The sequence below is a fragment of the Drosophila santomea genome, chromosome 3R (genome assembly GCF_016746245.2).
Source record: "Drosophila santomea strain STO CAGO 1482 chromosome 3R, Prin_Dsan_1.1, whole genome shotgun sequence".
In the NCBI taxonomy this organism is placed as follows: Eukaryota; Metazoa; Arthropoda; class Insecta; order Diptera; family Drosophilidae; genus Drosophila; species Drosophila santomea.
Window position 1 is genome coordinate 10,610,830 of NC_053019.2, and position 27,080 is coordinate 10,637,909.

The window sequence follows — 27,080 nt, forward strand, 5'->3', positions numbered from 1 at the left end:
GTCATTTCAATGGTGAAATTTGTGGGATGCTTAAACGTGTGCCTTTATCTCGGATTTTATCTGTGTAAGGCTTATCTCAAAGATGACTTAACACATTAATGCCGAGTGAATGAATTACTCATTAGACGTGAAAGATTCTCATCACACAATTGGGGTTTTATTTCTTAGACTAAAAGCAGTTATAAATATGAGGAGCTCTTGTTTCCAAGCCATTCACAATGATTGACACTAATTCTAGCGTCGATGTCCAGTCTTCTGCGAACTCAGCTCATTCGATGGCATCCACCAGTTTGCACAACATGCGGTCATGCTGGTAACTGGGATCATTCTTGGCCGCCGCATTCGCCTCCAGCGGATCCACCTCCGTCTTAATCTTTGCTCCGCCGCTGTCGTCGTCATCATCTAGTATCGGCAGAGCTGAGAAGGCGGTATTTACGATCTCGCGCACACGTTCCAGATGCTTTTGGAAACGGGTGGCGGTCTCCACGCGCTGCCGCTTCTGCATTTCCATCATGACGCGCAGCGTTTCCCTCGCCTGATGTGGGCGAAACTCGTTGAGGAGGTGATGCATATTCACAAACAGCAGACTGATATCGTCAATCTACGATTTAAAAGGAATATAATACAATAAGATGCTACATTTGAATGGGTTAATTGACTGCGGTTTTCTCACCTTCTCTGTGCGCCGCGGGCTGTCTGGATTTAGGATGAGGAAGTCGATGAGATCTAGAAAATTTACCAGCAGGGAGTGATTGAGCTTCTTGAGCTCCTTGCGCCGGTCGAAATGAATGGGTATCAGTCGCTTGATGTTCTGGGACTCCAAGCTGCGGATCATCTCGTCGTTGTTGTACTGGATGCCAAACATGCTATAGACTTCGTGCTGCGCGGGCGGCGGCGGTGGGCGTGGCGCTCGGTTGCGGCGGATGTTTTCATCTGTGTAGTTGGCGATGTACCGCTCCGGCGGCATCGGCAGGCTGGAAACCTGAGTCTCCTGGTTGGACATTTCGCGATAAACAAGTGCAGAAATACAAAAATAATATAGTAATTTTTGTTTTGCAGAAGTGATGACACTTGGCACACTCTAATCTGTCACGATAGTGATGACACTATCTGCCATTTTTTTATCTTCCTAAAAAATACCTCAACAATGGTTTGAAGCCGGACTTTAAACAAACGAAACATTAATGTTTGCGCTTAAGATACCCAGCAAAACAGAAATATACCGAATTTTGTGCATTTTCTATTAGGATTATTGTAAATCTGTGTATTTTACGTTTTTAGATAATAGCGAACACTTTAAAATGAAATAGTTTCTGTTCATTCGTAATTACTCGGTATTCATCGTTCTCAAAATACCTAACGACCCGATTATCGTAGCCGGCTATCGATAACTTAAGGTGACCATGCCTACATGCACTCCCCAACAGCATTGCCGTAGCAATTTTCGTCCGTCTCTTCTCTCATTCGCTACTCGTCCGGAGAGCAAAACAAAATAAGAAATACATATATCTTGGGGTGAATAGGAAATTGTCCCTGCACAGATTCGCGCCAATATTCCTGTCAAGAAAATGAAAAACAAAACAGACAAATATAACATAACTGGACACAACTAAATCAATCCGGCGAAGACGCGACGTCGTGCCTCCACCATTTTGTTTTCCCCACTCCTCGTGCGTGCGTGTTTGCAGTGTTTGTGCATAGAGCTCCCCATGATGCCAGTAAAATGTGCAAAACCGAACTTAAAACAGGCTTCTTGTAGTGTCATCTAGTTAGCCATGGAACGGATAGCGCCAGAAGAAGCGGGTAAGAACCCAGAGCTTAGGTAACCAGCGGAGAAGAGCCCCAGGCGGCGATCTTCGTTTCCCATTGATTAAGTCAGCGCTATTTCCAGTACACCGCGTGTATGGGTGCTCCTATGTGCGTGTGTGTGTGCGTGTGGAAAGAGGGCAGAAATAAACAATAAAGCGGATCTGCGATTGGGTGTGTGTTTGTGCATTGTTTAACTAAATCGACTCGGTTTATCTTTAATTCAAAGCCTCCTTGAGCGAAGCGCGAAAGCAGATAGTGGAAATTGCCAGGAATCGGCCGGGAACACAAGTGGCCAAGTGCATCCTCGCCTACGACGAGCAACAGGACCTCGCCTCGCTTGTAGTCCTCCTCGAAGAGCTCTCCAAGAACACGGACTACTCCACAGACCTACGGATATCACTGGGATATGTGAGTGTTGAAGCGCAGTATTATCAAGATTAGCAAAGCCGCCGAGGAACAGCAAGATCAAGACAAAAGTGTGACGCAATGTGCGTGGGTGGTACAGTCAAGCCTCGAAAACTGATATTTGAACATAAAACTTTAGCTAAGAAAGCCACACTTGCGAAAAATTCGTTTAAAAATATATTTAACTACTATTGCTTATACTATAATTCCAAGTATAAATCACTTTAAAAATGCAGTAAAACTAGGTTTTGTTTATTCACCCAATAAGTTTAAAAACTCGGACTCGTAGGTCACAACATAAAACAGTCTTCCAAAAGTTATGATCCTCAAAAAAAAACAACTATTTTTTAACTTAAACACAATAGTAATATACAATAGACTTCAGATCCTCTAATATATTATTTATCTTTACAGTATATTGAGGAGCTACTGCGACACTGCTTAGGAAGCAACTATGTCTCCCGAAGATCGGCCATCGTGGCCGCGGGAAGTGCCCTCCAGTACTGCGGCAAGATCTATGGAGACCGCGTGGAGTACATGTACCAGGTGGTGGAGCACCAGATCGAAGCCCTGCTCACATCGGAGTCTCAGAAGGAGACGCCCAGCGGAAGTAGTGCGTAAGTTGAACTCAAAACAAAAGAGTTGGGAAGATGGAGAAAGACAAAGCCACGTGCTCCCCAATTGTCGCCATTGAGTCTGACAGGGCGTCGGCTCTTATCAGTCCAGAATGCCGCTTATCGAGCTTTACTTTACGCCCCCATCTTCGGCTTTGTTTACGATAATATCACAGAAGCCGGCTTGCCGTTTAATCACATGTTAATGAACGATGGAGCACGTTTTTGTGCTGGCAAAAATAAAAAACAAACAGTACATAAAGAAATGAGTAATAAAACAGACAACTGAAGAACAAAATCGTAGACTGTTTAGATCATTCATAAAAATACACTTTAGAACATGGAAGGTATTCCGTGATAGATCACATCCCAAATTTATAATTTATACATTTTAAACCTTTAAGTCTTTCAACACCACTTAAATTCATTCTTATCAACAGACATAAAATAATTTGGAAAGAATATGTGACCTAAATATTAGAAGTCTAATCATTTTTAAAAGATAGCACCAGTAATTTGATTAAAATATATTATATGTTTCCTAATAATCAGCACTTAAGTCTCATATGTTTTATAAATTAAGTGCCTTTCTTTTTAAATACTAATACTAATTTTTATCTTTTCACATTTACAGGCCGAAGAACAATGAACCCAGGCCGGAAGAACCTCGAAAACGTCGCGCGAAAAAGCTGACTAAGAAGGAAGTAGATCCTTATTTGCTCACCGTGGAACCGAAAAAGTTCAAGACCATGTCGGACGACAAACGCTTCAACATGGCGGGCTTTGTAAAATGCACGAGAAATCGGACGATAGAATACCTTTATCAGGATCATACGCCGCCCAACTTGTGGAGACACGCGCCAATTGTAGATCCCCACAATCCCTACGACCAGGATGAGAAAAAGCAGTACAAAATGTTTACGTATCACGTAGAGCATAGGTACAACACGCTTCTGCCGGATATTCCCTTCGAAAGGCTGAATCTCATTAAGGAATATGTGCACACAAACCAGGTGAACACCACGGAGATTCTTAATGAGCACATGACCACGAAGGATTATCTGGACGAGTATATTGCGCTGGAGAATCAAATGCTGGCAGCCCGCTATGGAGCCACTGTCAGAACGAGAAGAAGTTTGGTTGAACCGGCGAAAAGATTGATGGAGGACAGTTTGGTAGCGGAAATGGCGAAGAAGGTGTGCATAGACGAGAATCTGCCAATAGATACGGACGAAACTGCTCCGCTTGAAGCAATGGACGTGGACCAATCTGTGATGGCTGAAAACAACCAGTCGCTAATCACAACCGATGCCCTGCAAAATCAAATATCAGTGGACTCGGGCCTAGGCGAATCGATGAACACGAGTCAGGAGGACAGCAACATCAACATCACGATGGACATCAGCCAGGTGGAGAACTCTACTTTGGGCGTTAGCCAAGTGGAGTCGTCTTTGAGCGTCAGCCAGGCGGAAAACTCCCTAAGCGTTAGCCAAGTAGAGAATCTGGCGCTGAGCAGCACATTAGACATTAATGAGTCTAGTGTCCTGGACAGCACGAGAGTGGATCAGCCCCCATTAAAAGATCTCCCTCTAGACGAACTGCTAATAGATTCAGGGATCGGTATGGAAGATGTTTCCGATTTCCAAATGCATACAGGTAAACCAATGGCAATCCAACGCCCGCCAAGCGTACTAAGGATAAGTGTTTTTTTAATCTTTTGTTCTTGATTTCAAGTACTTACATCTTTGTTTCTTTTTACTCTTTTATTTTGGCACTTGATCCCACACTTGCATCCCTGCATTGCATTTGTCACGGCAGGCCAGTCTTTTGACGATGAAGGTGTTGTTCTTTCAGATCTAGAAGATCAACGCCCGTTGTCGCCCATGATGAAGTTGATTAGCCAAGCGGAAGAGGCAAAAACAGTTCAAGTCATTGAGATGGATGCCGATGTGGCAGTGAATGTTCCAAGGGAAGTGTGCTATCCCATTCTGCTGAATGTTATGGGTCTCCCAATTAAAGGTCTGCGTCGCAAATGTATCTTTAAACTTCCAACTGAGTTCGACTTGTTTAAGCAAGCAGTAAGTTTTCTTAATTATTACATTACTGTTGGATCTTGACCTGCATCTGTGTTTTATGTATTTAGCGTCTTCCTGCCAAGCGAGAGGCGCAACCAAAAGCCACACCCACTCCAAGAACTATATTGCAGATTGAACGAGAAGCTTCCCAAAAAGAAAAAGAACCCGGCTCCCCCTGCAGCTTAGAGTTCGATGAGGATTTTAGTAAGTTGCTTTGGCACATTTTATCATAACCATGACATATGACATAACCATGACATATTTTACCAGATTTCCTGGGCTTCCGTCAACGTAGACCCACATTTGACTCAGGCTTCGATATTGACGAGTTGCGTGGCGGCTCAGCTTGTGTGTCCACCATCGGAGAAGTTAAAATTGAGGTTGAAGACGGAACGGAAACCCACACCGACAAGTTGATTAATGTAAGCGATAGCGACGCCTTGGAAAAGAGTGCGAATGCCGTAAGGGAATGTGGGCTGGGAGAGTCCCTGATGGAGGAATTAAACGCTTCTACCGAACCCAAAACTGAGAACATTACTGCAAATTCCTCGCAGCTTGAAGTAACTGAAACATCCGGAAATCTAAGCGGACTGGAAACTACAGTGGACTTAGGAATGGAGAGTGTGCTAGCTAGTTCCGTATTAGATTCAAGTACTGAGCCGAATGCAGTGGACAGTTGTATTTTAAATGTCACTCAACTTGACAATTCAGCCCTGGAGATTTCAACTATGCAGGACAAAGCTATCTTAAATGACGAAGCAGCTGCAAAGAATTTGCCTGCTGAAACACCTAATCCAAATTTAGACTCGGCACCCAACGACTGCGATGAATCAACGCGTAGCGACTCCCCTTTCGAAATTGACGATTTGGATAGCCCCGATTCCAGCTCAATGGTAAATATTGGGTATTATGTAATAAATGAGAATACTAACGTAATTTGTCTAGATCCGAGACTGGCATAGACGATTGGGTCCTGCTTTGGAAGCAGCCCATGAACGACAGAATTTCAACATTAAGGACTTGGGCACTGAGGTTTTAGACATTTGCAAGGCGGGCAACGGTACAGCCACGTTAGCCGACGTCATGACTGACAAGGATCCAAGTATCATGTGCCGCTACATGCTGGCTTCCCTGGTCCTGGTAGGTTAATGCGTTCAAACAAAATGGTTTTCTTCGAAGAACAATGATGTTAACACGCCTCGTTTGCAGACAAACCACGGAAACGTGTCCTTGGATTTTGGAAATCGCGATAAAAGTAAGCCCATCGACATGTCTCAGTTTCGAATGCATTTAAAGAGTACGAAGCGAATGGAAATCCATCCCGAGGACGACGTGGGCAACATAAATGCTGCCAAGAGCCACTCGGCGGCGAGGAGTAAAGAGCAAAATGTTTCAGCTAACAATACGAAGCCAGGGACAAGCAAGCCGGCGTCTGCAGCTACAAAACGAAAGTCTGCGGAAGTGGCTTTATCCGAGGTGTTTGCTAAAACTGTTCGATTGATACAGCCCATCCCAAAGATGTGGCAGACTCCTTCTGATGCCGACTCGGGGATATCTTCGATGGGCTCTTCATTGGCATCTACTCCCCGCCTTAATGAGTAGTTGTGTTTTGTCTTAAATGTGCTTCGTAGTTTGTAAATTCCTTGCGTCCCAGTGGTAGAGAGTAGTTTGTGTGCCTCCTTTTGGAATTCAATCTTTATCTATATTATTTTCAGGCCCAGAGATCAATGCACTTTTACCAGCAGTACAACAAGATCAAGAGGCTGCACTAGATATAAATCCTTGCCAGATTATTAACCCGCAATTTTGTACAAATGTAAGTTTTAGTTGCCTATCATTAACATGCTTGCAATAGGATGAATAGAATAGAACGAATGCTTTAGCTTAAGCTTATTGATGTATCAATCAATATTTGTTTAGAGTAGTAAACCAGTATTATCTAAGCTCGATTTCCTTAAGCATGAAGCCGCTTTTTGTTTTCTTAAATTTTTTCGGTTTATTACACTTTTTAGTTTCTTTTATTTGCTTTTGAAATTTTCACATTTTTTTTATTTATATTTCTTTTGAACATTTTTGATTTATTTTACTCTACTTACGAATACATTTATTAAGTATTCTTATATTTTTCTATAATTTCCTAAAAATTGAACTGTATACCTCTTTTAATTTAGAACAAAAAATAGACAAATGGCTTTTTGGTTGACGAAGTGCGTGTTTTGGAAATCCTCATGAGCTGATAGTACTAATTTCAAGTACCTGATCTCGTTCTGTACAAAAGTATTTAAGTAAGAATTCATCGGACATATAGGACAAAGTTCCAGCTAAATAAGAATAAAGTGTATATATGTATGTATTTACCAGAGTGCAAGCTAGTGTCTATTTACAAGCAGTTTAAGATATAATGTTTTTTCCTAGTTATAACGTGTAGTTCTTAAGGAATAAAACGGAACCATGCAATCACTTAAATATGTTTTAATGAAAGTAAGTCGTCGAATCTCCTAATGCTATTCAGAATCGCTGCTGCCAGACTTGTGTTCCTCCTCTTTCTTCTCTTCAGTCTTGTAGTGGCGGTACTCCTTCTTCAGCTCCCACATGTTTTTGTGCGGGTTCTTCATGTTGTAATCGCAGACATCCTTGAGAATCTCCTTCAGATAGCTAATCGGCTGGTTAGTGATCTTGACCAGATCCTTGATGTTATAGTATTGATGCTTCTCGAATGCGTGGAAGAGCATGTCCATCACGGCATTCTTGTCGTCGCGCGCCTTCTTGCCCTCGGCCTTCTTGCGTTCCCGATACTCAATCTGCAGGAATGGAGAAAATTATATATAAGACTAAACGAGAAATTATAATTCTTCTCACGTTGTGTGCATGGTCTTTCACAGGCTTAAAGTTCTGGACGATCTTGTCGATGGGCTGCACTCGCCGCTGTGGTTCCGACGCCTTGCGTATAGACTCCAGCTTCAGCTTCATGTAGCAATTGTCGGCGATGGGTCGGCACTCGAGCTTCTGCACAATTCTGCCCTCCATATACAACTTTTCGTTATCCGGCTGTGACGCCGAAGAAGTCGAATTTTCCTTGCCATCGGACGGCGCCATGTGCGAGAATACGCCCAGCGTTTGCTTGGTCACCTGCGACACGTCCAGGACGTGCTCCGTGGGTATTTTCTCCTCGGGATCCAGTGCCAAAACGGCGGGCGTGAGAGAGAGCGAGACCTGGGCTTTCTGGCCAGGTGTCTTGTTTATCCGGAGCTTGCCCACGTCCATATTCGTCGGCGCCTTCTCCCATTTCTGGGCAATGTACTTGGGCACCTTCACCAGCCACACGCCTCGCCCTGCGTTGGACAGGTCCAGGTCCTTGTCGATGATCTGCGTCTTTTCCTTCTCGTCCTTCGACATTCTAGTTGCTATTAAAATATTTAATACGAATTTCCAAAGCCACTTGTACCGTTTTCGGCTTTGCTTGTTGTTGCTGCGCCGCAGAATTAGTGGGGTAGAAGCAACAGTTCCGTAAAATGCAAGTTTAGTATATTGCGGTATATTTATTTTGGTATTTATTCTATAATATATTGTTAGGCGCGAAGTTTGAACAAGTCCAAATGAATATAACGAAAATAAATATATAGATATCGGACTTATTTAAGAGTCTTATAATTGGCTACAGTTTAGAAGAACTTTACAAGAAAAGAAATGATATTTTTAATGAAATGCTGTGATTAATATAAGGTATCTTAATTTTGATTTATTCAGCAAATTTATAATGACTCTAAATTTAGAACACAACATTTTGATGATTTAAGATGAATTTATGAATTTATGTGACACCTAATATTTGATTATCCACCCCATTGCCCCGTTAAAATGTTTTTTTTTATTTTTATTGTTTTTTTTTTTTAATTTTTAAATTAGGTTGACAGCATGATGATTGTGTAGAATCTATTCCTCCTCCTCTTCCTCGTCTTCCTCCTCGGCGTCCTCATCAACATCCTCCTCGTAGCTGTTGCCACCAGTGGGGGTAACATTAGAGCCGAGCTCGATGATCGGCTCCTGTTCCTCAATGGGCGTGACGGGCTCCTCGACCACGGGCTCGCTGGTCTCGTTGTCGTTCTTCTGGATGGCCTGCAGTTCCTGGGCGGCAAGCTCGGATTCCTGGCGGGCGATCTCGGCCAGCTCGGCGGCTTGGCGAGCAAGTTCTCCCTCGCTCTCCTTCTCGATCTCCGCCAGGCGCTCCAGCTCCTGCTCACGGACACGCTGCTCCTCCTCCAGACGAGACTCTTCAGCGACACGAGCCTCTTCGGCAGCCTTTTGGGCAGCTTCTTCGGCGGCACGAGCCTCCTCTACAGCCTTCAGTGCGGCTTCTTCAGCGGCCTTTTGGGCAGCTTCTTCAGCCAGACGAGCCTCTTCGGCGGCCTTTAGAGCGGCTTCCTCAGCAGCCTTTTGGGCAGCTTCCTCGGCGGCCTTTTGGGCGGCAGCCTCCTCCGCTAGACGCGCTTCTTCGGCAGCTTTTTGGGCAGCTTCCTCGGCGGCCTTTTGGGCGGCAGCCTCCTCCGCTAGACGCGCTTCTTCGGCAGCTTTCTGGGCAGCTTCTTCAGCGGCTTTTAGGGCAGCTTCTTCGGCAGCTTTTTGTGCGGCAGCTTCGGCCTGGACAGCTTCTTCGGCAGCAATTTTGGCGGCCTCCTCGGCAGCCTTTTTGGCCTTGGCAGCAGCCTGCTTCTCGGCCTCAGCTGTCAGACGTTCCCTCTCCTCCTTCAGAGCCCTTAAACAATAAAAAATTTTTTAATAAGAAAGGTCCGTTTTAACTTGTATAGGGACCACCCACTTCTCTTCCCGACGCTTGGCTTCATCAGCTTTCTGGGCACGCTTCTTCTCCAAGTCCACTTCGTCGAGAGCCTCCTCGTTGACGGTTAGAAGACGCTCTTGACGCAGACGCTGCTTCTCCTTGGCCTCCACATCGAGGGGGTCCTCCAGGGGCCTAGGGGCAGAAAATTTTCTAGATGGGCGGTTAGGATCCAACTCGGCATCTGAAATGTAATGCTTGTCAGAAGAAGCCTTACCAAAGTGCGTAAGCATTTGTAATTTACTTTTCCTTTGCATTAAATATCCTTCACTTTATTGTTCACTCGGCTATGTCAAATACATTATACTTATACTTACAATACTTACTATTGGGATCGGCGATTGTTGGTTTTCTTATAGACGAGGCAAGGAAAATTGCAGATACAGTAGACGCCAATGTTTTAGAGTATTGTGTGGCATTAATGGGAGTTTTTAAAAAGTTCTGGGTATGAAGAATTGAACCAAAATGTGGTTAATGGGTTAAGCATACATACATATATACATCTCAAAATGCAAAAAAGAGTATATGAAGTAAGCTAGGATCTCGAAGTGTTGTACTGTGTATATTTGCGTCATATCCGAGATATTTTATAATTCAGCATCAATCCATTAGTCATCTTTATTTACAAAAATTGGGGCAGATCTTATTATATCTTGCCTGATATACAAAATATCATATATAAAAAAAAGAACGGCAGCCACTTTCTAATCCATATTAAAACCCCACTGAATTCGAGCCCACAAGGAAAGAGTTGCGTTTAGATCAGTATTTACAAATTAATATATTGATACATATTTGTAAGTAACTATCCCTAAAATGTGTTTACATATGCATGAACATAAAATTGGTTAACAAAATTCGCGCTGACGTCCATATTTTAAATGCCAAAAATTATGCACATGAAGTATTTAATAGTTCGTAAAATCAGTGATCATGAAAATATATAATTTTAAAGTCAGCTTCTTACTTAAGTTACAACAAATTGAAAGAGAATGAGTTAAGTATCTACATTTTGGTGAGTCACATGAAAAATGTTAGTATCACAAGTGATGCGCTGAATATGTTTAATTCTCAATTATTTCGATCTTTAAAGCTGTTCTGATCTGACTTGTGTAAATATTAGTCTGAGTAGTGAAAGCGCCAGAGTGTGTCGATATCAATTGTTCATCTTGTAGATATCGGCTAATTGTCTACCACGCAAAAGAAAGTCTTTTAGATTGGTTTATTTAAGAAAGAGAAGTGTATGTCCATACAAAAATCAGGCATGTTATCATTTAGGCCTCAACTTCAACAGCTTCAACTGGAAAGAATCAATCAATCATAAAACGTATAACGTTAGTGAAATACAATGAACTGAACAATTCAGGATGCAGCAACCAAATATGTAAGTTAGTTACAAATGAATTATTTAATTTATATTCTAAAGCACCGTATTAAAGAACCTCTTATCTCGAAATAACAATCGTTGTACGTTAATGATAAATATAATTGGAGGAATATACTGAAAGAAAATTATTGGACAAGGGGAGTACGAAGTAATGCGAATTGGTATTGATCAGAGCCAATCTATAGTTTTGATTTGAAGCCGATGGTGCTCATAAACATGGTAAAATCAATTGTCTTTTAGGCAATGTTGATTAATTATTTAATATTTTGATTGATTTGTGATTGTGAAGAGAGAAGTATTTTTCGCAGATTTATTCTTTTTGAATCGGGATAGTAACGAGAATTGAAATTAAAATTTTGTAAAGAAAAGTCTAGTGCATATCCTTGTCCTTCAATATGCACATCTTAATGAATAGTAATCGTTTGGCGCAAACATCTATAACATTTATGCTTGAGTGATACATATATACAGGTGTCATAATCAAGCGCAATGTAAGAACACGAACAGTACTTACCTTCCTTCACAGGAGCTTGGGATTTCTTATCATTCTTCCAAGTCGGGTGTCTAAGGTACCAGGACAAGAGGTTAATATCAGTGCGAACTTTGTCCGTATCGTACAACGGACTTCTAACATTATAGGCCTTGTCACCGCAAATCCTTACTGATGCAAGATGACTTTTACCTTTTGTTATTTAATTGTTTAAAGAATGCCATTTAATAACCATTTGCTATACATATAAGTTATCTAACCACAGTTGTGAACAGAATACATAGTGCAGTTGTGCAGTTGTCTTACATTTGCATTTCGAAACGCAACTTACCAACATATTTCACTGCTGGCCTCGGGTAGTGCGAAATATTGTGAACTTCCTTGGCGATATGACGGACAGGATTGGTCACACGGGCCACATAGGCATCCAGAGCCAGTTGGGAAGCCGGCTCATAGGTGTAGCTAGAAACATATACACACAGGCATACTCGATTATTATATATAGCAGAAAGATGATTTATCAAACACAGTCTACAGAATGTAATTAAGGGTCTCCAATTATTATTTTTAGCAAATCAAATGTATCTGTCATATTATTGCGCCGAAATTATGCAGGCGCACATGGCGTATGCGCAATCTCAGCACAGAAATGAAGAGTGGAACGAATGCGGTTATTTTCTATGCCAAGGGCCTTCTAGTTTCAAGAATGTGCGCCAAATTGCTGCCATGTACATATGTACATATATATAGATATAATTGGATCCATGTAGGTGTTATTGTATCTATTTGTGGTTCCTAATGTGGTTCCAATGTCCTCATTGTAATGGAATGTGCTGAAAGGCCCACTAGGTGCTAATGACCCCTACTTACCCAGTGACGGGGAAGGGAGTGCAGCTACGTGCACGGCGCACCACGGGAGTGTGCAAGTCACGAATCAGAGATTGCGCGCGGTTGCGAATCCGGCTTGTTTCCTCGGAGAAGGTCTGTAATGTCGATGCAAAGTTAAAGTCGGTCGAAATCGAAAACAAATCGTCTTGAAGCGAGGACCCAGAACAGCACTACTCCAGGTTCTGTGTGTCTAGGAGAGCAACGTGCTAAGTATGCTGGACCAACTTACGGCAAAGGGTTCGGTATTGAGGTAATTGGTCAGGGCGCGGGCACCGTAACCAGGCGGCAGCCTCTTCAGATAGGAGGGCACAGCGCGAACCGGGCTGGTGATGACCCTCACCGGCGAGGAGGTGATCCTCAGCGGCGACAGCGAACTGCGGGGAGCATACACCCGGGTGATCGTGGTCGGGCTGTAGGAGTAGGACGGCGTGTACGTGGTGTACGATGTCGGGATGTAGGTCGAAGTGTAGGTAGGGCTGTAGTAGGTCGATGGCGTGGTGTAGGAGTAGGTGGTGCGCTCCGGCGATGAAATCACTCGGGTCGTCGTGCGGACAACGCGAACAGGCGATGGTGAGTGTATGACGCGGGAGACCACGCGGGCGGGTGAGGTCACCACGCGGATGGGCGAGGTCACCACCCGGGTTGCGCCGTAGACGCGGCGGGGCACCGAGTAGCTCGAGTAGATGGGGTAACTCGACTTGTACACCTATTTGGCAGTGGATTCAACATTCAACATTAAGATAACATCGAATATGCAAGGTATGGTGATTTTAATTTGATCAGCGGAATGAGAAGGCAGAGAAAATAAAAATGAACATAACTAGAAACAGAAACGTAAACCATATGTTTGTGATCTCTCGATTCAGGGAGTTTTGGCTGCTCGATGACGGATGTTTAGATCAGTTAAGATTTTACATCCCAGAAATGAATATTTATGAAATGGATAATGCATCGTGAAAATGCTCTCTACTTTCCGATTATTGAACTTTATAATGACTTCGGATTAAGGGATTTACTCAGTCATCCATATTTTGATTAAATGGGTTTTCTAGCGGTATAAACTAAATAAGACTATGATGTGAGGGCTTATTACTAACCGAGTCTGCTTTTCCAGTGACGATGATGTGATGGATGTGATTGAACAGTGTGATAATAGTCAATAGAAAAGAATAGTAAACCATAGAAAGATGGATGACAAGCGATGTTGGCGATAAGGATGAAAACCAAATACTTACACGAGTTACTTTCTCGACCGAGGGGTACTGAAAGTAATACAAAATACGGCAATTCAAGTTTAGGTTCAAAAGAGTTGAGTTAACCCTCTTATGTCTTGACAGAAACGGCGTAGATTTGTTAATCCTACTTTGTGTCTGCAGTATGAATATCGTATCGACCTCTATGTATGCTCATTTCAAAAAAAAATATAATATAACTTCGTTCATTTGAGATAAGACCGTGTTTATTTTATTGTATCACAAATATGTTTTAACATGACTTCTTGAGGGTTGCAAATACACACAGAAATTGTTGATCTTGTTCAGTTAATCTAGTCTATATGCGAAACTATTTGGTCATTAGTGGTGATTAGTCCAAGTCAAAACGAAAATACATCATCATCGAAAACATCGTATACATACATATGAATATAAATATGGGGCACTCAAGGTTAGCGTGTTAAGTGGATTATTTGCAAAAAATGTATATATTTATATATATATTCAGAACAATGACGTATTAGTGGGCACCATAACATTCAAAGCCGTGGACAGCCGACGCCGATCCATTGACGCAGTGCATCAGTGCATCCTACACGTGGTAGGAGAAGTGGCGGTACTTGGTGCCGCCGGGCAGGTTGCCGCTGGTGGTCGAGGAATAGCTGTAGCCGCCGGGTCCGGCGCCAGTGGTGCTGGTCCGCTCTGTGCTGTAGTTGTACGAGCCGCCGGGACCGCTGCGCGACGTCTTCTCCACGGTCGACGTGTACGTGGAGCGCTCTGGGCGGTACGAGTGCGGGTTGCTCGAGTCGTAGCTGCTCTTCTCCACGGACGACTTCGAGGTGTACGAGTAGTCCGAGGCGGCCCGGCTGCGGTGCGAGCCCGGTCTGTCCGTGCACAGGTCTAAGCGTGGAGTCTATAAATTCCGATTTGATAGTGATATAGAGATAAGGTTTGGTTTGGTTTTGGTTTTGGTTTTGGTTTTCGTTTGGTTTCGGCATTGGCATTTGCAGCACAAGCATCATTTAAAGGTAATGGATAAAACTGGCTTCTGCTGCTCCACGAACTGCTGTATGCAAATGGCCAAAGAACGCAAGGCGACTCAATCGGGGAAATTGAAACATGTTCGAACTGTTTTACTTTAGAGCTAAGAGCTTAATGCAACCATCTATGCACACAAATGCTATGAGTCTATGGATGAAACGTTAGATACATGGGTACACAGAGAAAAAACCGCTGGCGGCTTGTGGATGGAATATCATTAAATTGGAAATATTTCAATGTTCAGTACTGAACGAATTCAGGATAAAATAGCTAAAAGCTGTTCTTTTTCTCTGTGTAGAGTAAAAACTTGTACACTGTTTAGTGGGTTAACACAGGATTTAATGGGCTATGGCTAGACTAAATGTAGGCCTATCATTATTTTGAATGCTTTTTCAGTTTTTTTTGTCTGTTTTAGTTAGTTATGTGTCCTTAGATACGACTAGATTCGTTCGACTAGGCTTCGATTGGGTTCGGGTTTTATCGGTTGTGTTGGGTGAGTTGGGATGCTCCCCTAGTAGGAGTACTTGGTGACCATCGCACCGGACCTCTCGTTGCGGTAGGTCTCACGGCGAACTGGCAAGGATTCGGAGGCGGCGCGATGGAGTCGCGGCAGCTGGGCGTCCAGACTGTCGCGGAAGGTGCGGCCGGCGGTATTGCCGCCCGCCTCCACGGTGTCGATGTGCTGGCGCACCATGCCCAGGATACGCGTCCGGTTCTTGTCCCGTGTGGAGACGTATGGCTCAATGGGCTCGTAGGCCAGCTTGTAGTCGGGCTTGATGGAGGCCCGATTGATTGGGTCGAGGATCGACCGCTGGCGCCGCTCGAGATCGGGACGCCGCACTCCAAAGGCGGTCACCGGATCCGAGATGAGCGACGGCCGCGGCACGAACGGAACTTTCTCCCAGTCAATTGGTGTTCTCTTCGTTCTCTGCAATGCCCAAAAGTCCACAAGTTTGTTTTTAATTTCTGGGTCAGCCGGGGATTAAGCTGTGGCTCAGTGGTTAGGTGGTGCAGCGAACGGGTATCTCAACTGGGCGGTGCGTTGGGTCTAAGATATATGTACATATGTATATACAGTGCGCGGGCGGGTCATTTATATACAGCATCGTTGGGGCAGTGGTTGAGTTTGGTTTCAGATCGGTGTGCTGGGTGGGTCAAGCTGTATCCAATAACATCGAACATCCTTACATTATGACGCAAGATGCATAGCTACACATGTGTCTGAACCCTAGGGTGGACCTCCATCTTTTGGCTTGCACAAGACTTAAACAGATATTACGCATTCGCAACGTTGCCTTTGCTTGCACAGTTGGGATGCAAAAAGCTTGCCTACTTAACTGGTTTCTATTGAAGTTCAGCAATGAGAATTTAATTTCGTTTTTCCAAAAGGTCCACCCTAGTCTAAATACACATATGTACATATGCATATTGATACGACGTAGTGTGGTTGTGAGTAATGTGCAATGGGAGCATTAAGATGGAACACAAACAGCAAACGTATATATATTTACAGCAACTTAGCTAAGTTAATTATCAATTAAGCAAGTTGTCCTGCACTCTAACCCTAAATACCAATAATCAAATCTCAATAAAACGTATCTAAGAGATACACATCATCGGCATCAACGTAGATAGCCGTTTTCATTCATCAAATCATCGGATTATCACTATCATCATAAATCATAAACAGCGAGTGCTTGTCCAAATGTATATGCATGGAACACAGAAAGTGTCCAGACAAGATCGATCTCTTGGGGATTCGATGTACATATATATCCTTGCTTTGGATTATCATCACAATAGACTGTCGGAAAAATGGGCATTTTGTTGTTTCTTTTAAGCATTTATCTTCTAATTTTCGAATATTTTGCGTTATTTTGTTGTAGCTTCTTGCCATGGTTTGCCATCGGTTTATTTGAATATATTATGGAAATCGGAAAGATATTTTTAGGACCAGCAAAGAGCGAAATGCGCGCGCATATAGTATTACACATACAAAAAGCAGAAACCACGGCCCGTACAAAAGCAAATTATCGAGAGAGCTGGCTCCGTTTCCTCCGAGTTTCATCGAGAATTCGCATGTGTTTGGAATTCCACTCGGCCGTATATATATTCTAAACATTTTTTGGGCACCAGACCAACAGACCAGCGGACCAGACGGACCTCGGCATTTTGTAAATAATAATAAAATAGATAGAGAAGAAAATGTTCTGCCTCCGCTGAATTCTTAAAATGTATTCGCGTGTTATATTTGGGAGATGAGTAAACACGTATATCCGAAAGAGATATGAAGATCATCGCGCAGCAATAAATTTGCTGAAGATTCAATTCCCACGATCTCGCAAAAATTGCAATCTTTTCACACTCGCATCATTTTGTCAGAAAATGTTGTCACATATTTATTATTTCGGTCTGGTTTAATTGTGGTTAGACTGTGTATGCACATAGTTCACGTATAGTATTCAGTTATTAAATTGTTAGAACTAGGTTTATGTATGATTTACTACACAAATGTTTACACTGAACCTGAAAATGCTATATACATCATATGCAGAACGTCTAGGTGATCACAAATCATAATATCTTTGAGCACAAGGACATTCTGTGGTGAAACACCAGCTAGTTAGGTACTGTAAGTTCGATACGATATTCATAATTGGTAGACACTTTACATTCAAACGTGTTTCAATTTCTCAAGTTATCTGCTCGCTTGTCAGAATGAAACCATTGAGTACAGCAAGTGGGACACAAGCGCTTAAAACTGAATTCTTGTGACTTCAGATTCGATTAGCCATTAGCTAACTGATAACTGATAACTGCTTTCAAATTTGTCAAATTTATCCGCAGCGTTTCGCATTCACAGCTTGGTTACTTGTTCAACTGCTTGGGTTTTCAGTTTGGCAACTGTACGCACAGATATATTTCACAGATTTAAATCGAGGAAAACCACACTACCGTATGTCAAGTAAAAAGTTCTATTTCGAAGGGCTTACCGTAACTGCGTAGGAAGTAGTCACTGGCCTCGAGGAGTAGGTTCTGCGGGTCGTAAATCCACTTTCGTAAACCATGTTGCGATTTTTAGATTTGGATGCTTTCAGAGAGTTCTCAGATAGAATTGTTCGTTGGATTTTGGTTCGGATATATCGTCGTTGCGTGTTGTTCACTTGACGCCCGTTCGAGTTGATCTGCCTGAGAATCGCACGGAGCACTTGCTTATAATTTTTTGATTTTCAAAATTTTCACAGCCTTCGTTCCCGCTCTCTCGCACGCTCGACCCATACCTCTTTCTCTGTCCATCTCCCAAATAAACTTATTTTTGGAATTAAGAAACATTGACATCTCTCCTCGCAAAAGAGCGAGCGAATTCTGTTTACATAAAGCCAGCACTTTTCATACAGTTGCGTTCGGAAAAGCCTATATACCAATGTACAGCGTCTAGTGCTCCCAGGATATACTTGTAGAGCCCTTTTTTCTTCGAAAACAAACGTCACGGATTTCTTCCAGAACGTTTTAGATTAGTTTAGAATGCAGATTTAGCGTGGGATATGGCGATAATTAATGATGGCATCTGATGATGCGAGAAAGTGGCCCTTTTGGCATTGGCTAAATTTGGGTCGATAAGCATCAAAACGATTTGCAGTTTATTTATTTATAAATCTGGTACAATATTTTCAATATAATGAGCAATTATTGAACATGGCAATTACACGATTTCTACATTTAATTGGCTTTTAGCAATATTATTACATGTACGAAAGAATAAAGTTCTAGATCTAAATTGTTTTGCCTCATTCAAGATATTTGCGTTTAAGTAATCATCATTCAACATATCAGCATTCAAATCATCATCATTCTTCAGTGATTAATTACCTAAAATTGATAGAATGAGCTGCAAAGTATTGGCATTTTTTTAAGCAAATAAGGCGTGAAATTGAAATCCTGAGAGCAATTTATGGTCAGTGGGTATCACCTGTGGACCGGACACAGAGCTTTCCACACAAATATCTGGATATAAATTATTAAAAAAATACAAAAATGAAAATAAGATAAAAATAAATGTTGTTTTCCAACAGTTTGAGGCCAGATTACTCATACCATCTTACAATAAGATCGGAAACATGTATTTGTGAACATATAAATAAACTGCACATCATCCTATACCCACATATTAAATCGGGTGTGTAGGTGTTTGCTTGTATATAAACAAAACCATGGCAGAAATTCAAAAAAGCAAATTCTTTATGACATTAACCTTAACGAGAGGCAATGAATGACTCGTAATTTCAAGGCTGCCAAAGTCAGCCTAATCGGCGAACAAAAATGTCATTGAGCACTGACTTGGAATTTAATGTTTTCTTTGTATTAATGGGGTGTAAATAGACATTGAAAAATTAGCAGAAAATATAGCAAATTCTTCAACAACTCTTCTTTGATTAAAATGATAAGTCGGCACAACATTTGTGCAACATGCTGATCTTCATAATAATGTTAAGAGATATTACTTTATGTATGCAACACGGAAAGGTTTACTAATCGTCCGTAAAAGTATTCAAATCTGACATAATTCATTCATTATTTTAATGTGAGATGAAACATGGAGGTCATTGTCTGGTGACCCTGATGTCGAATCTTCTGATCTGTAAGATCTTTAAGAGATTATTTTCAAAAATATGTATTTACAAAATATCAATGTAAAGTACCATATACAAAAGAGCGTCGAAAAGTCAGTGAATAAATAATATGAATTTTTAAAATGTTGATTTAATGTTTGATAAAACGCTAATTTACAAAATTTATACAGCAAAACACTATTAGTTGCTACGGACGTTTTATAAATATAAATGTAAAAGCCCATATATTCAGGCCCGTTTGAATATAGACGAAAGACGAGCGGCAAGAAGTCAGTGACTTAATACCAGAAATCTCTTGGTCGGGTGCCCCTCATAATGATGCAAGTGGCGCAGGTGCAAACACTTCCATGTGTCTTCGGTCCCCAGTCGCGATTTCGATCCATTGGAGTACATAGATATGCGACTTTTGGTTTCAGATGCATGGCTGCTCAATTTATCCGCCCAGCCAGCGTGTGGTTGTTTGTTGGCGTCTTCGCATTTTTTTTTTTGTCTGCGATAATTTTGTTAAATAATTGAGTATGCAATGAAAATTGCGCATTACAGCGACATAAGTACGATGAATGGTCTTTCTTTGGAGGGTTTACTGTGCGTGTGTGGGGACATAAGTGCCTATATGGTTACAAACACCTGTTCATTCGTTCTGCTAGAATGCGTTTCTTTCCTCACTTTTTCCCAAATACTCGCATAAACGGCATTCAAATCCGCACGTTGCTTGACATTTTGTAATTTGAACAAATTGCTCGCATTTTTGGGCAACTCCTATATATAGTGGAGTTGCTGCCGCTGGAAATATTAGTTTGGAGCAGAGCGATCGACGCGTTGGAGCCACGTAAAACCGCCAAAGGACTAATACTACTTTACCCAAAACCTCAAAGGATATCTTCGCGAAAGAGCACAATGAACATAAATTACATTGTCATACTGCAGCTGCTGGGAGTGCTGGTGGTGCTGACCTACGCAAGTGCGATCCCCAAATACGAAGATAGCCATAAGTAAGTGACTTATAGAAACCCATAGACGATACTTATTTGGAGTTGCTTCAGGTTCTATGCGGATAAGGCGCAGCGGGATAGGACGTACTATAACGAGAATAAGACCCAGCCCAGTGAACCGCAGACAGCTTCCACAAAGGATAGACTGGAGCGCCTAGGCTATACCACTGGCTACGGATCCCTAAATGTGCGTGAACAACATCAGAACCCCCAACTCATGGGCTATAAAAATAACATTGATCTTTGAACTGTAATTATTCAGGGTTACCCTGGCGGTACTGGACTATCCGCCTACAATCCCATAAAACTGGACCTGGGCGGCGTTGTCTTGGGCACTCTCGTGGGCATTGGCGCCATCATACTCATTCCCAAGATTCTATCCGCCTTCCATGGTGGTTACGGCGGATACGGCCGCAGTAAGTGGATCACGTTTAGGGAAGTAGTATGATAAAGTTAATTTTCGGTAATTTGCAGGCGAGGACAGCGACCTGACACCTCTCAGCAGCATGATTAATAAGATTGACGATGTTTTGGGCCAGAATAATATTGACTCCACGAGTTGCATGCAACGTGCTGTGTGTGGTTATGTTCGCTCTACGGAATATAATATGAAAGCCGGATCCTCAGACCAGATGGATGAATTTATTCATATGCTTTCGGAGTAAGTGCAACCTTATAACTTTAAGGCACTTTATATACATACATACATACATACTTACATACACTTCGATATACTTATTTCTAGAAACGCCCTGGTGGACTACCTCCTTGATGGAACGGCTATAAAGGAGGCATTGGAGCATGGGAAACGAGCCAACGATCGAGCCTGTGAAGAGGTGTACTCCAATTGTCCACTGGACAGTAAATCAGCCACGGATATTCTAATGAAGCTGATGCCAAAGAAAACCCCTCAGGGAAAAGGAAAATCATCTGGAATTTCCCGAGAAAAGAAGGTTTAGTTAATGTTGTTCCCTTAAATGTCAAAAAGATTGTTTTCCATACGCATATTTTCTCAACATATTAATAAACTCCATTGTGTTATCTTTATTCAACTAGCTTTTGTGCTGTTATAGGCTAAAACAATTATCAAGGCCTCAGGCCATTTACCATATAATTTCATTAGATAGAATGTTTAACGATTAATTTTTAAGCATTTGTGCTATTTGAATATCTCTATTCTGGCGTCTCATCCTTAGCCGCATTGCCGCTTAAAATAATTTGCAATTGCTTTTCCTGCTGTTCAATGAGCGGCAACCATTGCTCCGAAGGGGCTATAAACTTGGTCGGTTCAAAGTTGGGTATTTTACCCAGTTTTCCAGAGACCGACCTGCGATGCGCTTGATTCTCAATCATGATGTGTTCCAGCTTGTCTACCAAGTGGTTGGACTCCGTGATCAGGTCATCGATGGACTGCAGCAGGGCGTACCAATCTATTTTCTGGGTGCCAATCAAGGCATTACCCCTCAATCGAAAGGGAAAGGGAACAAAGCTACGCCAAGGCTTAAACGACTCGATGGTGTAGGGTATAAAATGTCGCTCTGATTCCATTTCCACGGCATCGTCATCGAAATGCCAGGATGCCAAAGTAGGAGCCAAGATAGTGTTACTCCCACTTCCCCTCGACTGATTCAGTTCATCGAAGTTGAGCCTCCGTATCTTGGCTATCTGATCGCCAAGTCGCTTCTCCACATCGGAGATACCATCACTGTCATCGTCATCGTCATCTGACTTGGGTAGGTAGGAGTTGACCAGATCCTTGTTGTAGGCCTTCGGCAGTAGCGTCTGAGTTTGGCGCGAAACGGTAGGTACTCTGTCGGTCATTTGGGACATCGAATAGGTAAGTACATCTGCAAGTATCTGGGTTATAATCAACCAAACAGCATATCTAACTTATCTAAACTTACACTTCTCATAGCCATCTTTCTTTTTGGAGTACTGTCCATCGGTGAGAATGCCTACGTCCTTGAGCAGAATAAGATCCTTCTGTACCCCGAAACTAACTTCCTTCATGAGCTTCGTCGGCACAAAGTCCGTCTGCAAGGCCACATTCGCCTTGCCAGCTCTTAGTCGTCTGTATGGAAAGGCACTTAATACAATTTCAATTCTATAATTTAACTAATAACCTCGAAGCATCCAGTAACTTGGCCCGAAGCAAGGCGCTCTTATCGGGCTTGGTGAGCGTGGAAACGCTAACTGCCCGCCAAGGAGGTCGCTTGGCCTCATTTTCCTTTTCCTTCTCCGCAGCCAGCTCCTTCATGCGTCTCCAACTGTTTTTGGCTCTAAAGAGAAGGTATTAAGGTATTATAAAGATATTGTGTAAATAATGTGTAATGTATTATAAACAATGGGCTACAGTATTACCCACCTACTCAATGAGGCGCTACTCGAACGAATGGTTGAATGCGGAGTGCCTTGTTGGTCATCCACGCTTTGCGTCTCGCTGGTTTCCGATGATGTGCCACTGTTGTTGGAGCTGATACTCTGCTTTAGCCTACTCATGGTAGCGAGTTTTTTGCCTTTTTAAACTTTAAATGTGTGTGGGTGTAGAAAACTTTGCTTGACGTCTCTATTAGCAGTCAATACATCGATGCACAAACAATTCAGTGCATCCTGGTTGCTATGGAGTCGACTGAAGCAGTTGGGTATGGGAACTGGGATATCGACCTGTGGATGAAGGGAAATAACAAGGCGCCAAATAACTCAGACATTTACACCTGCTTAAATCACCCAGTGTTGACACTCTAGCTATAACGCTGTTTCTAGTTTTGTTGTTGTAAATAAAATAATTTCATTAGCCATATACAGACATAACAAAAACATATTTTATTATTCAGTGGGGTTTCTATTTTAGGAATTGTTATAGAAAGCGTTAAATATGCGGAAGACGTCGCCATTGTAATTGTCCAAATGCGTTCGTCCACCTTCGTAAGTGCACTCAGAAAATAGATCGTAGTTCTGCTTATGGAACCAATAGTTCTTGGTAGTGCTATTGGCGCCAAGATCGAGGGTATTCAGCTGCAGCACTCCGAAGTGGAACGTCCTTCCGTCAGTCTGGACGCTCTGCACAACAATTGGTTTGGGAAGTGCTCCTTCTACGGAATCCCCATGTAGTTGCTTTGCTCGAGCGGCAGCCACAACGAAAGCTTTGACCAGTGTCCTTGCCTGCATCTGAGCAGTTGTGACCTCCGATCCGTGGGAATTTTTAACTAGGTTTTTGTTAAACACCGTAAATATGGTGTGCGGGTGGGAGCAGCTGATGTCCGTACGCAAAGCTAATGGAATAGCCTTATTAGTCCAGCATCGGGTAGTACTTATTGAATAACTTACGATATAAGTTCTCAGTTTGGTAAATGTGGTATTTCGGAATCGATATCGTACTCTTCATGGGGTAAAGATCAGGCAAGTCTCCTTCAAATTTTCCCTTAACAGCTTCGATGGCTCGATTGGCAAATACCACTTTCTCAGCATTGATAGAGAATCCTAGCAGATCCCCATCTTTATTTAGAGAACTCTTAAAAGAAGCGTTGTCTATCAGCTTTCTTCGTACAGAGACTGAGCGTCCGGCCAGCTTTTCACTTTCATGCAGGAGTTTATTTACCAACAGGCGACTAAAAAGATATACGAACATATTTACTTCTGCTATAACTATGCAGTATAAAGTTATGAGCTTACTTGACCCTTTCGTGTGATATTCCGTAGGAGCGGGGCAGGTTAAAAGCCGGTCGCTCCGGCAACCTCACCTTGGGCAGCTTGACTTGCTCTGCATCAAGCACGTGGGAGGCCAGAATCGCATGCCGGACGCTCTTGTCGACGGTATTTGGCAACTGCTGGCTGGCAATGGCATCCTCGATCTGCTTGGGAAAGCTTTGGATCTCGATGGAGTTGGTCAGCACCTGAGCCTGTGGCAATCCACCAATTAGCACACTGTGGTCGGAGTAGGAGTGGCAAACTGTGGGGTGCCAGTCGGGGTGACCGCTATCTTCGGAAACCGCGTTCTCGCGTGTGCCAACAATGTCCACCCTGCAGTCAAATATGTTACCAATTACAATGAATACTTGTTTCCCATTGATACTCACAGTTTTCTTTCCACTTTGGTGTTCAACAGATCCTCGGGATTCTTCACCTGAACACCGAGTTTTAGAAGCTCCGCGACGGCGCCAGTTTCCTTGGGCACTCGCTTACCCTGGACCAGCCAGTGCTTCTTGAAATGCCAGCCGATGTGCTGGGCACAGAGGGTGTTTGTCAGCCTCATTTCAGTGAGGATTTGCTTATGTTTTCGTTTAATGAAATGGAGCCCGGCGGACTGGTTATGAAACTCAGTGTTGCCAGATGGAGAAAGAATATCCCTGCCCCCTTGCCGGAAAATATAAAATTTCTTATAGCGATGTGAACTCTTAAGTCACGGTTCAAACTGCAAATCGTGAAACCGTGACCTTATTTTTTTAATTGCATTTAATTTGTTTTTTAAGACCATATGACTTTGAATTTATAAAAAGCTAGAGTGACAATAAAACATAACTGTAGTTTGTTGCGCAATAGTGTTAACCATTAACACTAGTAATATTTTGAAAAAAACAAAATATCACATTTCTACAACTGGCGATAGCGATGCATCGGCTCTCGGTGCCACCACCAATTTCGCGTCTGGTCACATTTTTGGGTAATTGTAACAAATAAAGGAAAGGCGAGGAGCTTTGTTAAAATTTTAACAAAATTGGGTGAGATTTTAGAAGGTAAGTATTTTAAAATGTTTAAAAAATATATCTGCGTGCACGGCGAATGTTAGTAACCTAGATATTCGTGTTCTAGTCGCTCACTTTCTCCCGCAATACATACGATACCGCACGACCCGACAAAAATGCCGCGATACAGGGAGTGGGACTTGGCCTGCAAGGTGTATGTAGGCAACCTGGGCTCCTCGGCCTCTAAGCACGAGATCGAAGGCGCTTTTGCCAAATATGGACCCCTGCGGAACGTGTGGGTCGCCCGCAATCCGCCTGGTTTCGCCTTCGTGGAGTTTGAGGATCGCCGAGACGCAGAGGACGCAACGCGCGCCCTGGACGGAACACGCTGCTGCGGCACTAGGATTCGCGTGGAGATGTCTTCGGGTCGCTCCCGAGATCGCCGGCGCGGAGAAGGTGGCAGTAGTGGACGCTCTGGTTCCGGTCGCTACAGGTAATTCTACGACGAAAGACTGTACTTCTGATGGTACTTGACCCAATGTGTCTCCCCAATGGAATCATGGATCACTTGACTCCGAAAATTGGGTTCTCTCTTCGGAATACTAAGCATATAATGGCGAGCTAGTCTCCAACCGTCCAAACTAATCAATTCTTATCAAAACGTATACAATTTGTTATCGAAATTTCATTGGAATCATCGCAAAAACATTAATTGCTAATAGCAAACATGTACATTTTCCCGCCTTTTTCTGCACGTGATAGAACAGCCTGTGAAAAATGTCTGTTTTATTGGTACTTCTTCGCAGGCTGTTTTATTCAGGTCCAATTGACATGACATCGCTTTACATAGCATTTATAATTTAAAATTGACTTAGTACGTTATTCAGACGAAACCTACAAACTGTATACATATATTATCTACGATCCAATCATTTAGTGGTTGTTAAATGCGAGTTATCGACACTTTTTCAGGATAACTCCTCGGCTAGAACTACTTCCACTGCTACTTCTTCCTTCTACAACATCAACAATCTACAACAGCAACCATCTTCACAGCCACAGCCAGCAACCTTCAACTTGCAACTCTAAATTAACCATGTTCAGCGTCACAGCCTCACAGAAGTTTTGATTAGCAACCCAAATGATTTCATCCTAGAAGAAGCAATGCAGTCGCCCAAAGAGTTCTACTTATGAAGTTATCCTGCGTATCCTTCAAATAATTGCTTACAATTATTTCTTTAATTTAGTTGCCTATAATACGAGGGTTCGCTGATAAATACGAAGGTCCGCTTTCTCAAGTACTTGACTCTTGATGTCGAGAAAACTGGCCTTAAACGCGTTTAACGCTGACGATTACAGCTATTATAGATTTGTCCGACCATTTTTTCATTGCAAATTTATCCGACACCAATGTAGAATGCTTTAAGCCTTAAATGTAGGTTAGCGGTTGGTTCAAAAAGCAAGAGCAGCAGCAGCAATAAAACTCTAAACTTAATTGGTCCCCAGCTTAACTCATAGAAACAAAACAGTTTGCACAGCTTTCATTTGTGTTTCCCTTGGTAATTTGTTTAAATAATGATTCCGCAGTATTTAACACACCTAATTTTCAGCACTTTGTAAGGCGCGTATGTACATACACTTCTCACCATTCTAAGCTGATTTTATTTCATGTATTCGAACTTTAAAGTAACCTTTTTTTCTTTACCAATGCGTTTATTTCAGGTCCCGATCACCACGTCGCTCCCGATCGCCCCGCAGCCGCAGCTTTTCGCGCGAGCGCCGAAGTCGCTCGGACTCTCGCGATCGTCATTAATATTTCAAAAAGGATAACGTTTAAGCAGTGTCGCAATCGAAGAAGAAGCTGGCTTAGGCCGACTTTTATATAGGATGTCCTATGTTGATTGCGATGTAAGTAAATTTACTTCAGATGACAATATAAATCTTTCGATGCATTCTTAAAATTCCTTTTTTTTACTAAGAAATAAAGACGCACAATCAGCGAGTTTTGATTGGTTTCA

At 42.5% G+C, this 27,080-nt stretch overlaps 8 protein-coding genes across 20 annotated transcripts; 3 read left to right on the forward strand and 5 right to left on the reverse strand.

Annotated features, from left to right (window-relative positions):
- Positions 1–135: 135 nt before the first annotated feature.
- Positions 136–1,096, reverse strand: LOC120452914 (mediator of RNA polymerase II transcription subunit 7). Its single transcript, XM_039637377.2, has 2 exons — positions 674–1,096; positions 136–601 (listed from the first exon to the last, which is right to left on the reverse strand). Exons 1-2 carry the CDS (start codon positions 1,001–1,003, stop codon positions 269–271), a joined length of 663 nt encoding a protein of 220 aa, XP_039493311.1. The 5' UTR covers positions 1,004–1,096; the 3' UTR covers positions 136–268.
- A 357-nt stretch (positions 1,097–1,453) lies between these two features.
- Positions 1,454–7,363, forward strand: LOC120451615. Of its 8 annotated transcripts, XM_039635459.2 has the most exons (11): positions 1,454–1,803; positions 2,036–2,217; positions 2,629–2,831; positions 3,463–4,484; positions 4,647–4,906; positions 4,972–5,107; positions 5,174–5,796; positions 5,849–6,043; positions 6,113–6,158; positions 6,619–6,719; positions 7,075–7,363. In XM_039635459.2, exons 1-11 carry the CDS (start codon positions 1,776–1,778, stop codon positions 7,084–7,086), a joined length of 2,808 nt encoding a protein of 935 aa, XP_039491393.1. In that variant the 5' UTR covers positions 1,454–1,775; the 3' UTR covers positions 7,087–7,363. The 8 variants fall into 8 exon arrangements, 7 of the variants coding, with proteins under 7 accessions (XP_039491393.1, XP_039491392.1, XP_039491396.1 ...); XM_039635458.2 differs by having other exon boundaries at positions 6,619–7,363; XM_039635462.2 differs by having other exon boundaries at positions 4,683–4,906; positions 6,619–7,363.
- LOC120451622 (general transcription factor IIF subunit 2) lies at positions 7,230–8,388 on the reverse strand. Its single transcript, XM_039635473.2, has 2 exons — positions 7,763–8,388; positions 7,230–7,704 (listed from the first exon to the last, which is right to left on the reverse strand). Exons 1-2 carry the CDS (start codon positions 8,297–8,299, stop codon positions 7,408–7,410), a joined length of 834 nt encoding a protein of 277 aa, XP_039491407.1. The 5' UTR covers positions 8,300–8,388; the 3' UTR covers positions 7,230–7,407.
- Positions 8,389–8,620: 232 nt separating this feature from the next.
- Positions 8,621–17,960, reverse strand: LOC120451618 (protein anoxia up-regulated). 5 transcript variants are annotated; one of them, XM_039635466.2, is made up of 8 exons: positions 17,751–17,959; positions 13,738–13,764; positions 12,732–13,208; positions 12,485–12,597; positions 11,946–12,076; positions 11,639–11,806; positions 10,991–11,037; positions 10,091–10,927 (listed from the first exon to the last, which is right to left on the reverse strand). In XM_039635466.2, exons 1-7 carry the CDS (start codon positions 17,823–17,825, stop codon positions 11,012–11,014), a joined length of 1,017 nt encoding a protein of 338 aa, XP_039491400.1. In that variant the 5' UTR covers positions 17,826–17,959; the 3' UTR covers positions 10,091–10,927; positions 10,991–11,011. The 5 variants fall into 5 exon arrangements, with proteins under 5 accessions (XP_039491398.1, XP_039491400.1, XP_039491399.1 ...); XM_039635464.2 differs by lacking the exons at positions 10,091–10,927; positions 10,991–11,037; positions 11,639–11,806 and adding exons at positions 8,621–9,656; positions 9,720–9,921 and having other exon boundaries at positions 17,751–17,960; XM_039635465.2 differs by lacking the exon at positions 10,091–10,927 and having other exon boundaries at positions 10,945–11,037.
- LOC120451623 lies at positions 15,693–21,403 on the forward strand. 2 transcript variants are annotated; one of them, XM_039635474.2, is made up of 6 exons: positions 15,693–17,389; positions 20,158–20,380; positions 20,432–20,567; positions 20,643–20,796; positions 20,855–21,041; positions 21,126–21,403. In XM_039635474.2, the coding sequence occupies exons 2-6, from the start codon at positions 20,286–20,288 to the stop codon at positions 21,337–21,339; spliced, it is 786 nt and encodes a 261-aa protein (XP_039491408.1). In that variant the 5' UTR covers positions 15,693–17,389; positions 20,158–20,285; the 3' UTR covers positions 21,340–21,403. The 2 variants fall into 2 exon arrangements, with proteins under 2 accessions (XP_039491408.1, XP_039491409.1); XM_039635475.2 differs by having other exon boundaries at positions 15,693–17,384.
- Positions 21,404–21,413: 10 nt separating this feature from the next.
- LOC120451621 lies at positions 21,414–23,148 on the reverse strand. Its single transcript, XM_039635472.2, has 4 exons — positions 22,746–23,148; positions 22,504–22,659; positions 22,285–22,451; positions 21,414–22,227 (listed from the first exon to the last, which is right to left on the reverse strand). Exons 1-4 carry the CDS (start codon positions 22,877–22,879, stop codon positions 21,554–21,556), a joined length of 1,131 nt encoding a protein of 376 aa, XP_039491406.1. The 5' UTR covers positions 22,880–23,148; the 3' UTR covers positions 21,414–21,553.
- Positions 23,149–23,180: 32 nt separating this feature from the next.
- LOC120451619 (39S ribosomal protein L37, mitochondrial) lies at positions 23,181–24,780 on the reverse strand. Its single transcript, XM_039635469.1, has 4 exons — positions 24,457–24,780; positions 24,053–24,400; positions 23,708–23,988; positions 23,181–23,652 (listed from the first exon to the last, which is right to left on the reverse strand). Exons 1-4 carry the CDS (start codon positions 24,630–24,632, stop codon positions 23,228–23,230), a joined length of 1,230 nt encoding a protein of 409 aa, XP_039491403.1. The 5' UTR covers positions 24,633–24,780; the 3' UTR covers positions 23,181–23,227.
- Positions 24,781–24,957: 177 nt separating this feature from the next.
- Positions 24,958–26,756, forward strand: LOC120451624 (RNA-binding protein 1). The gene is given in 4 exon segments (XM_039635477.2): positions 24,958–25,113; positions 25,190–25,555; positions 26,035–26,042; positions 26,045–26,756. Coding segments are annotated over 3 exon segments (432 nt in total). The 5' UTR covers positions 24,958–25,113; positions 25,190–25,238; the 3' UTR covers positions 26,152–26,756.
- Positions 26,757–27,080: the final 324 nt, after the last annotated feature.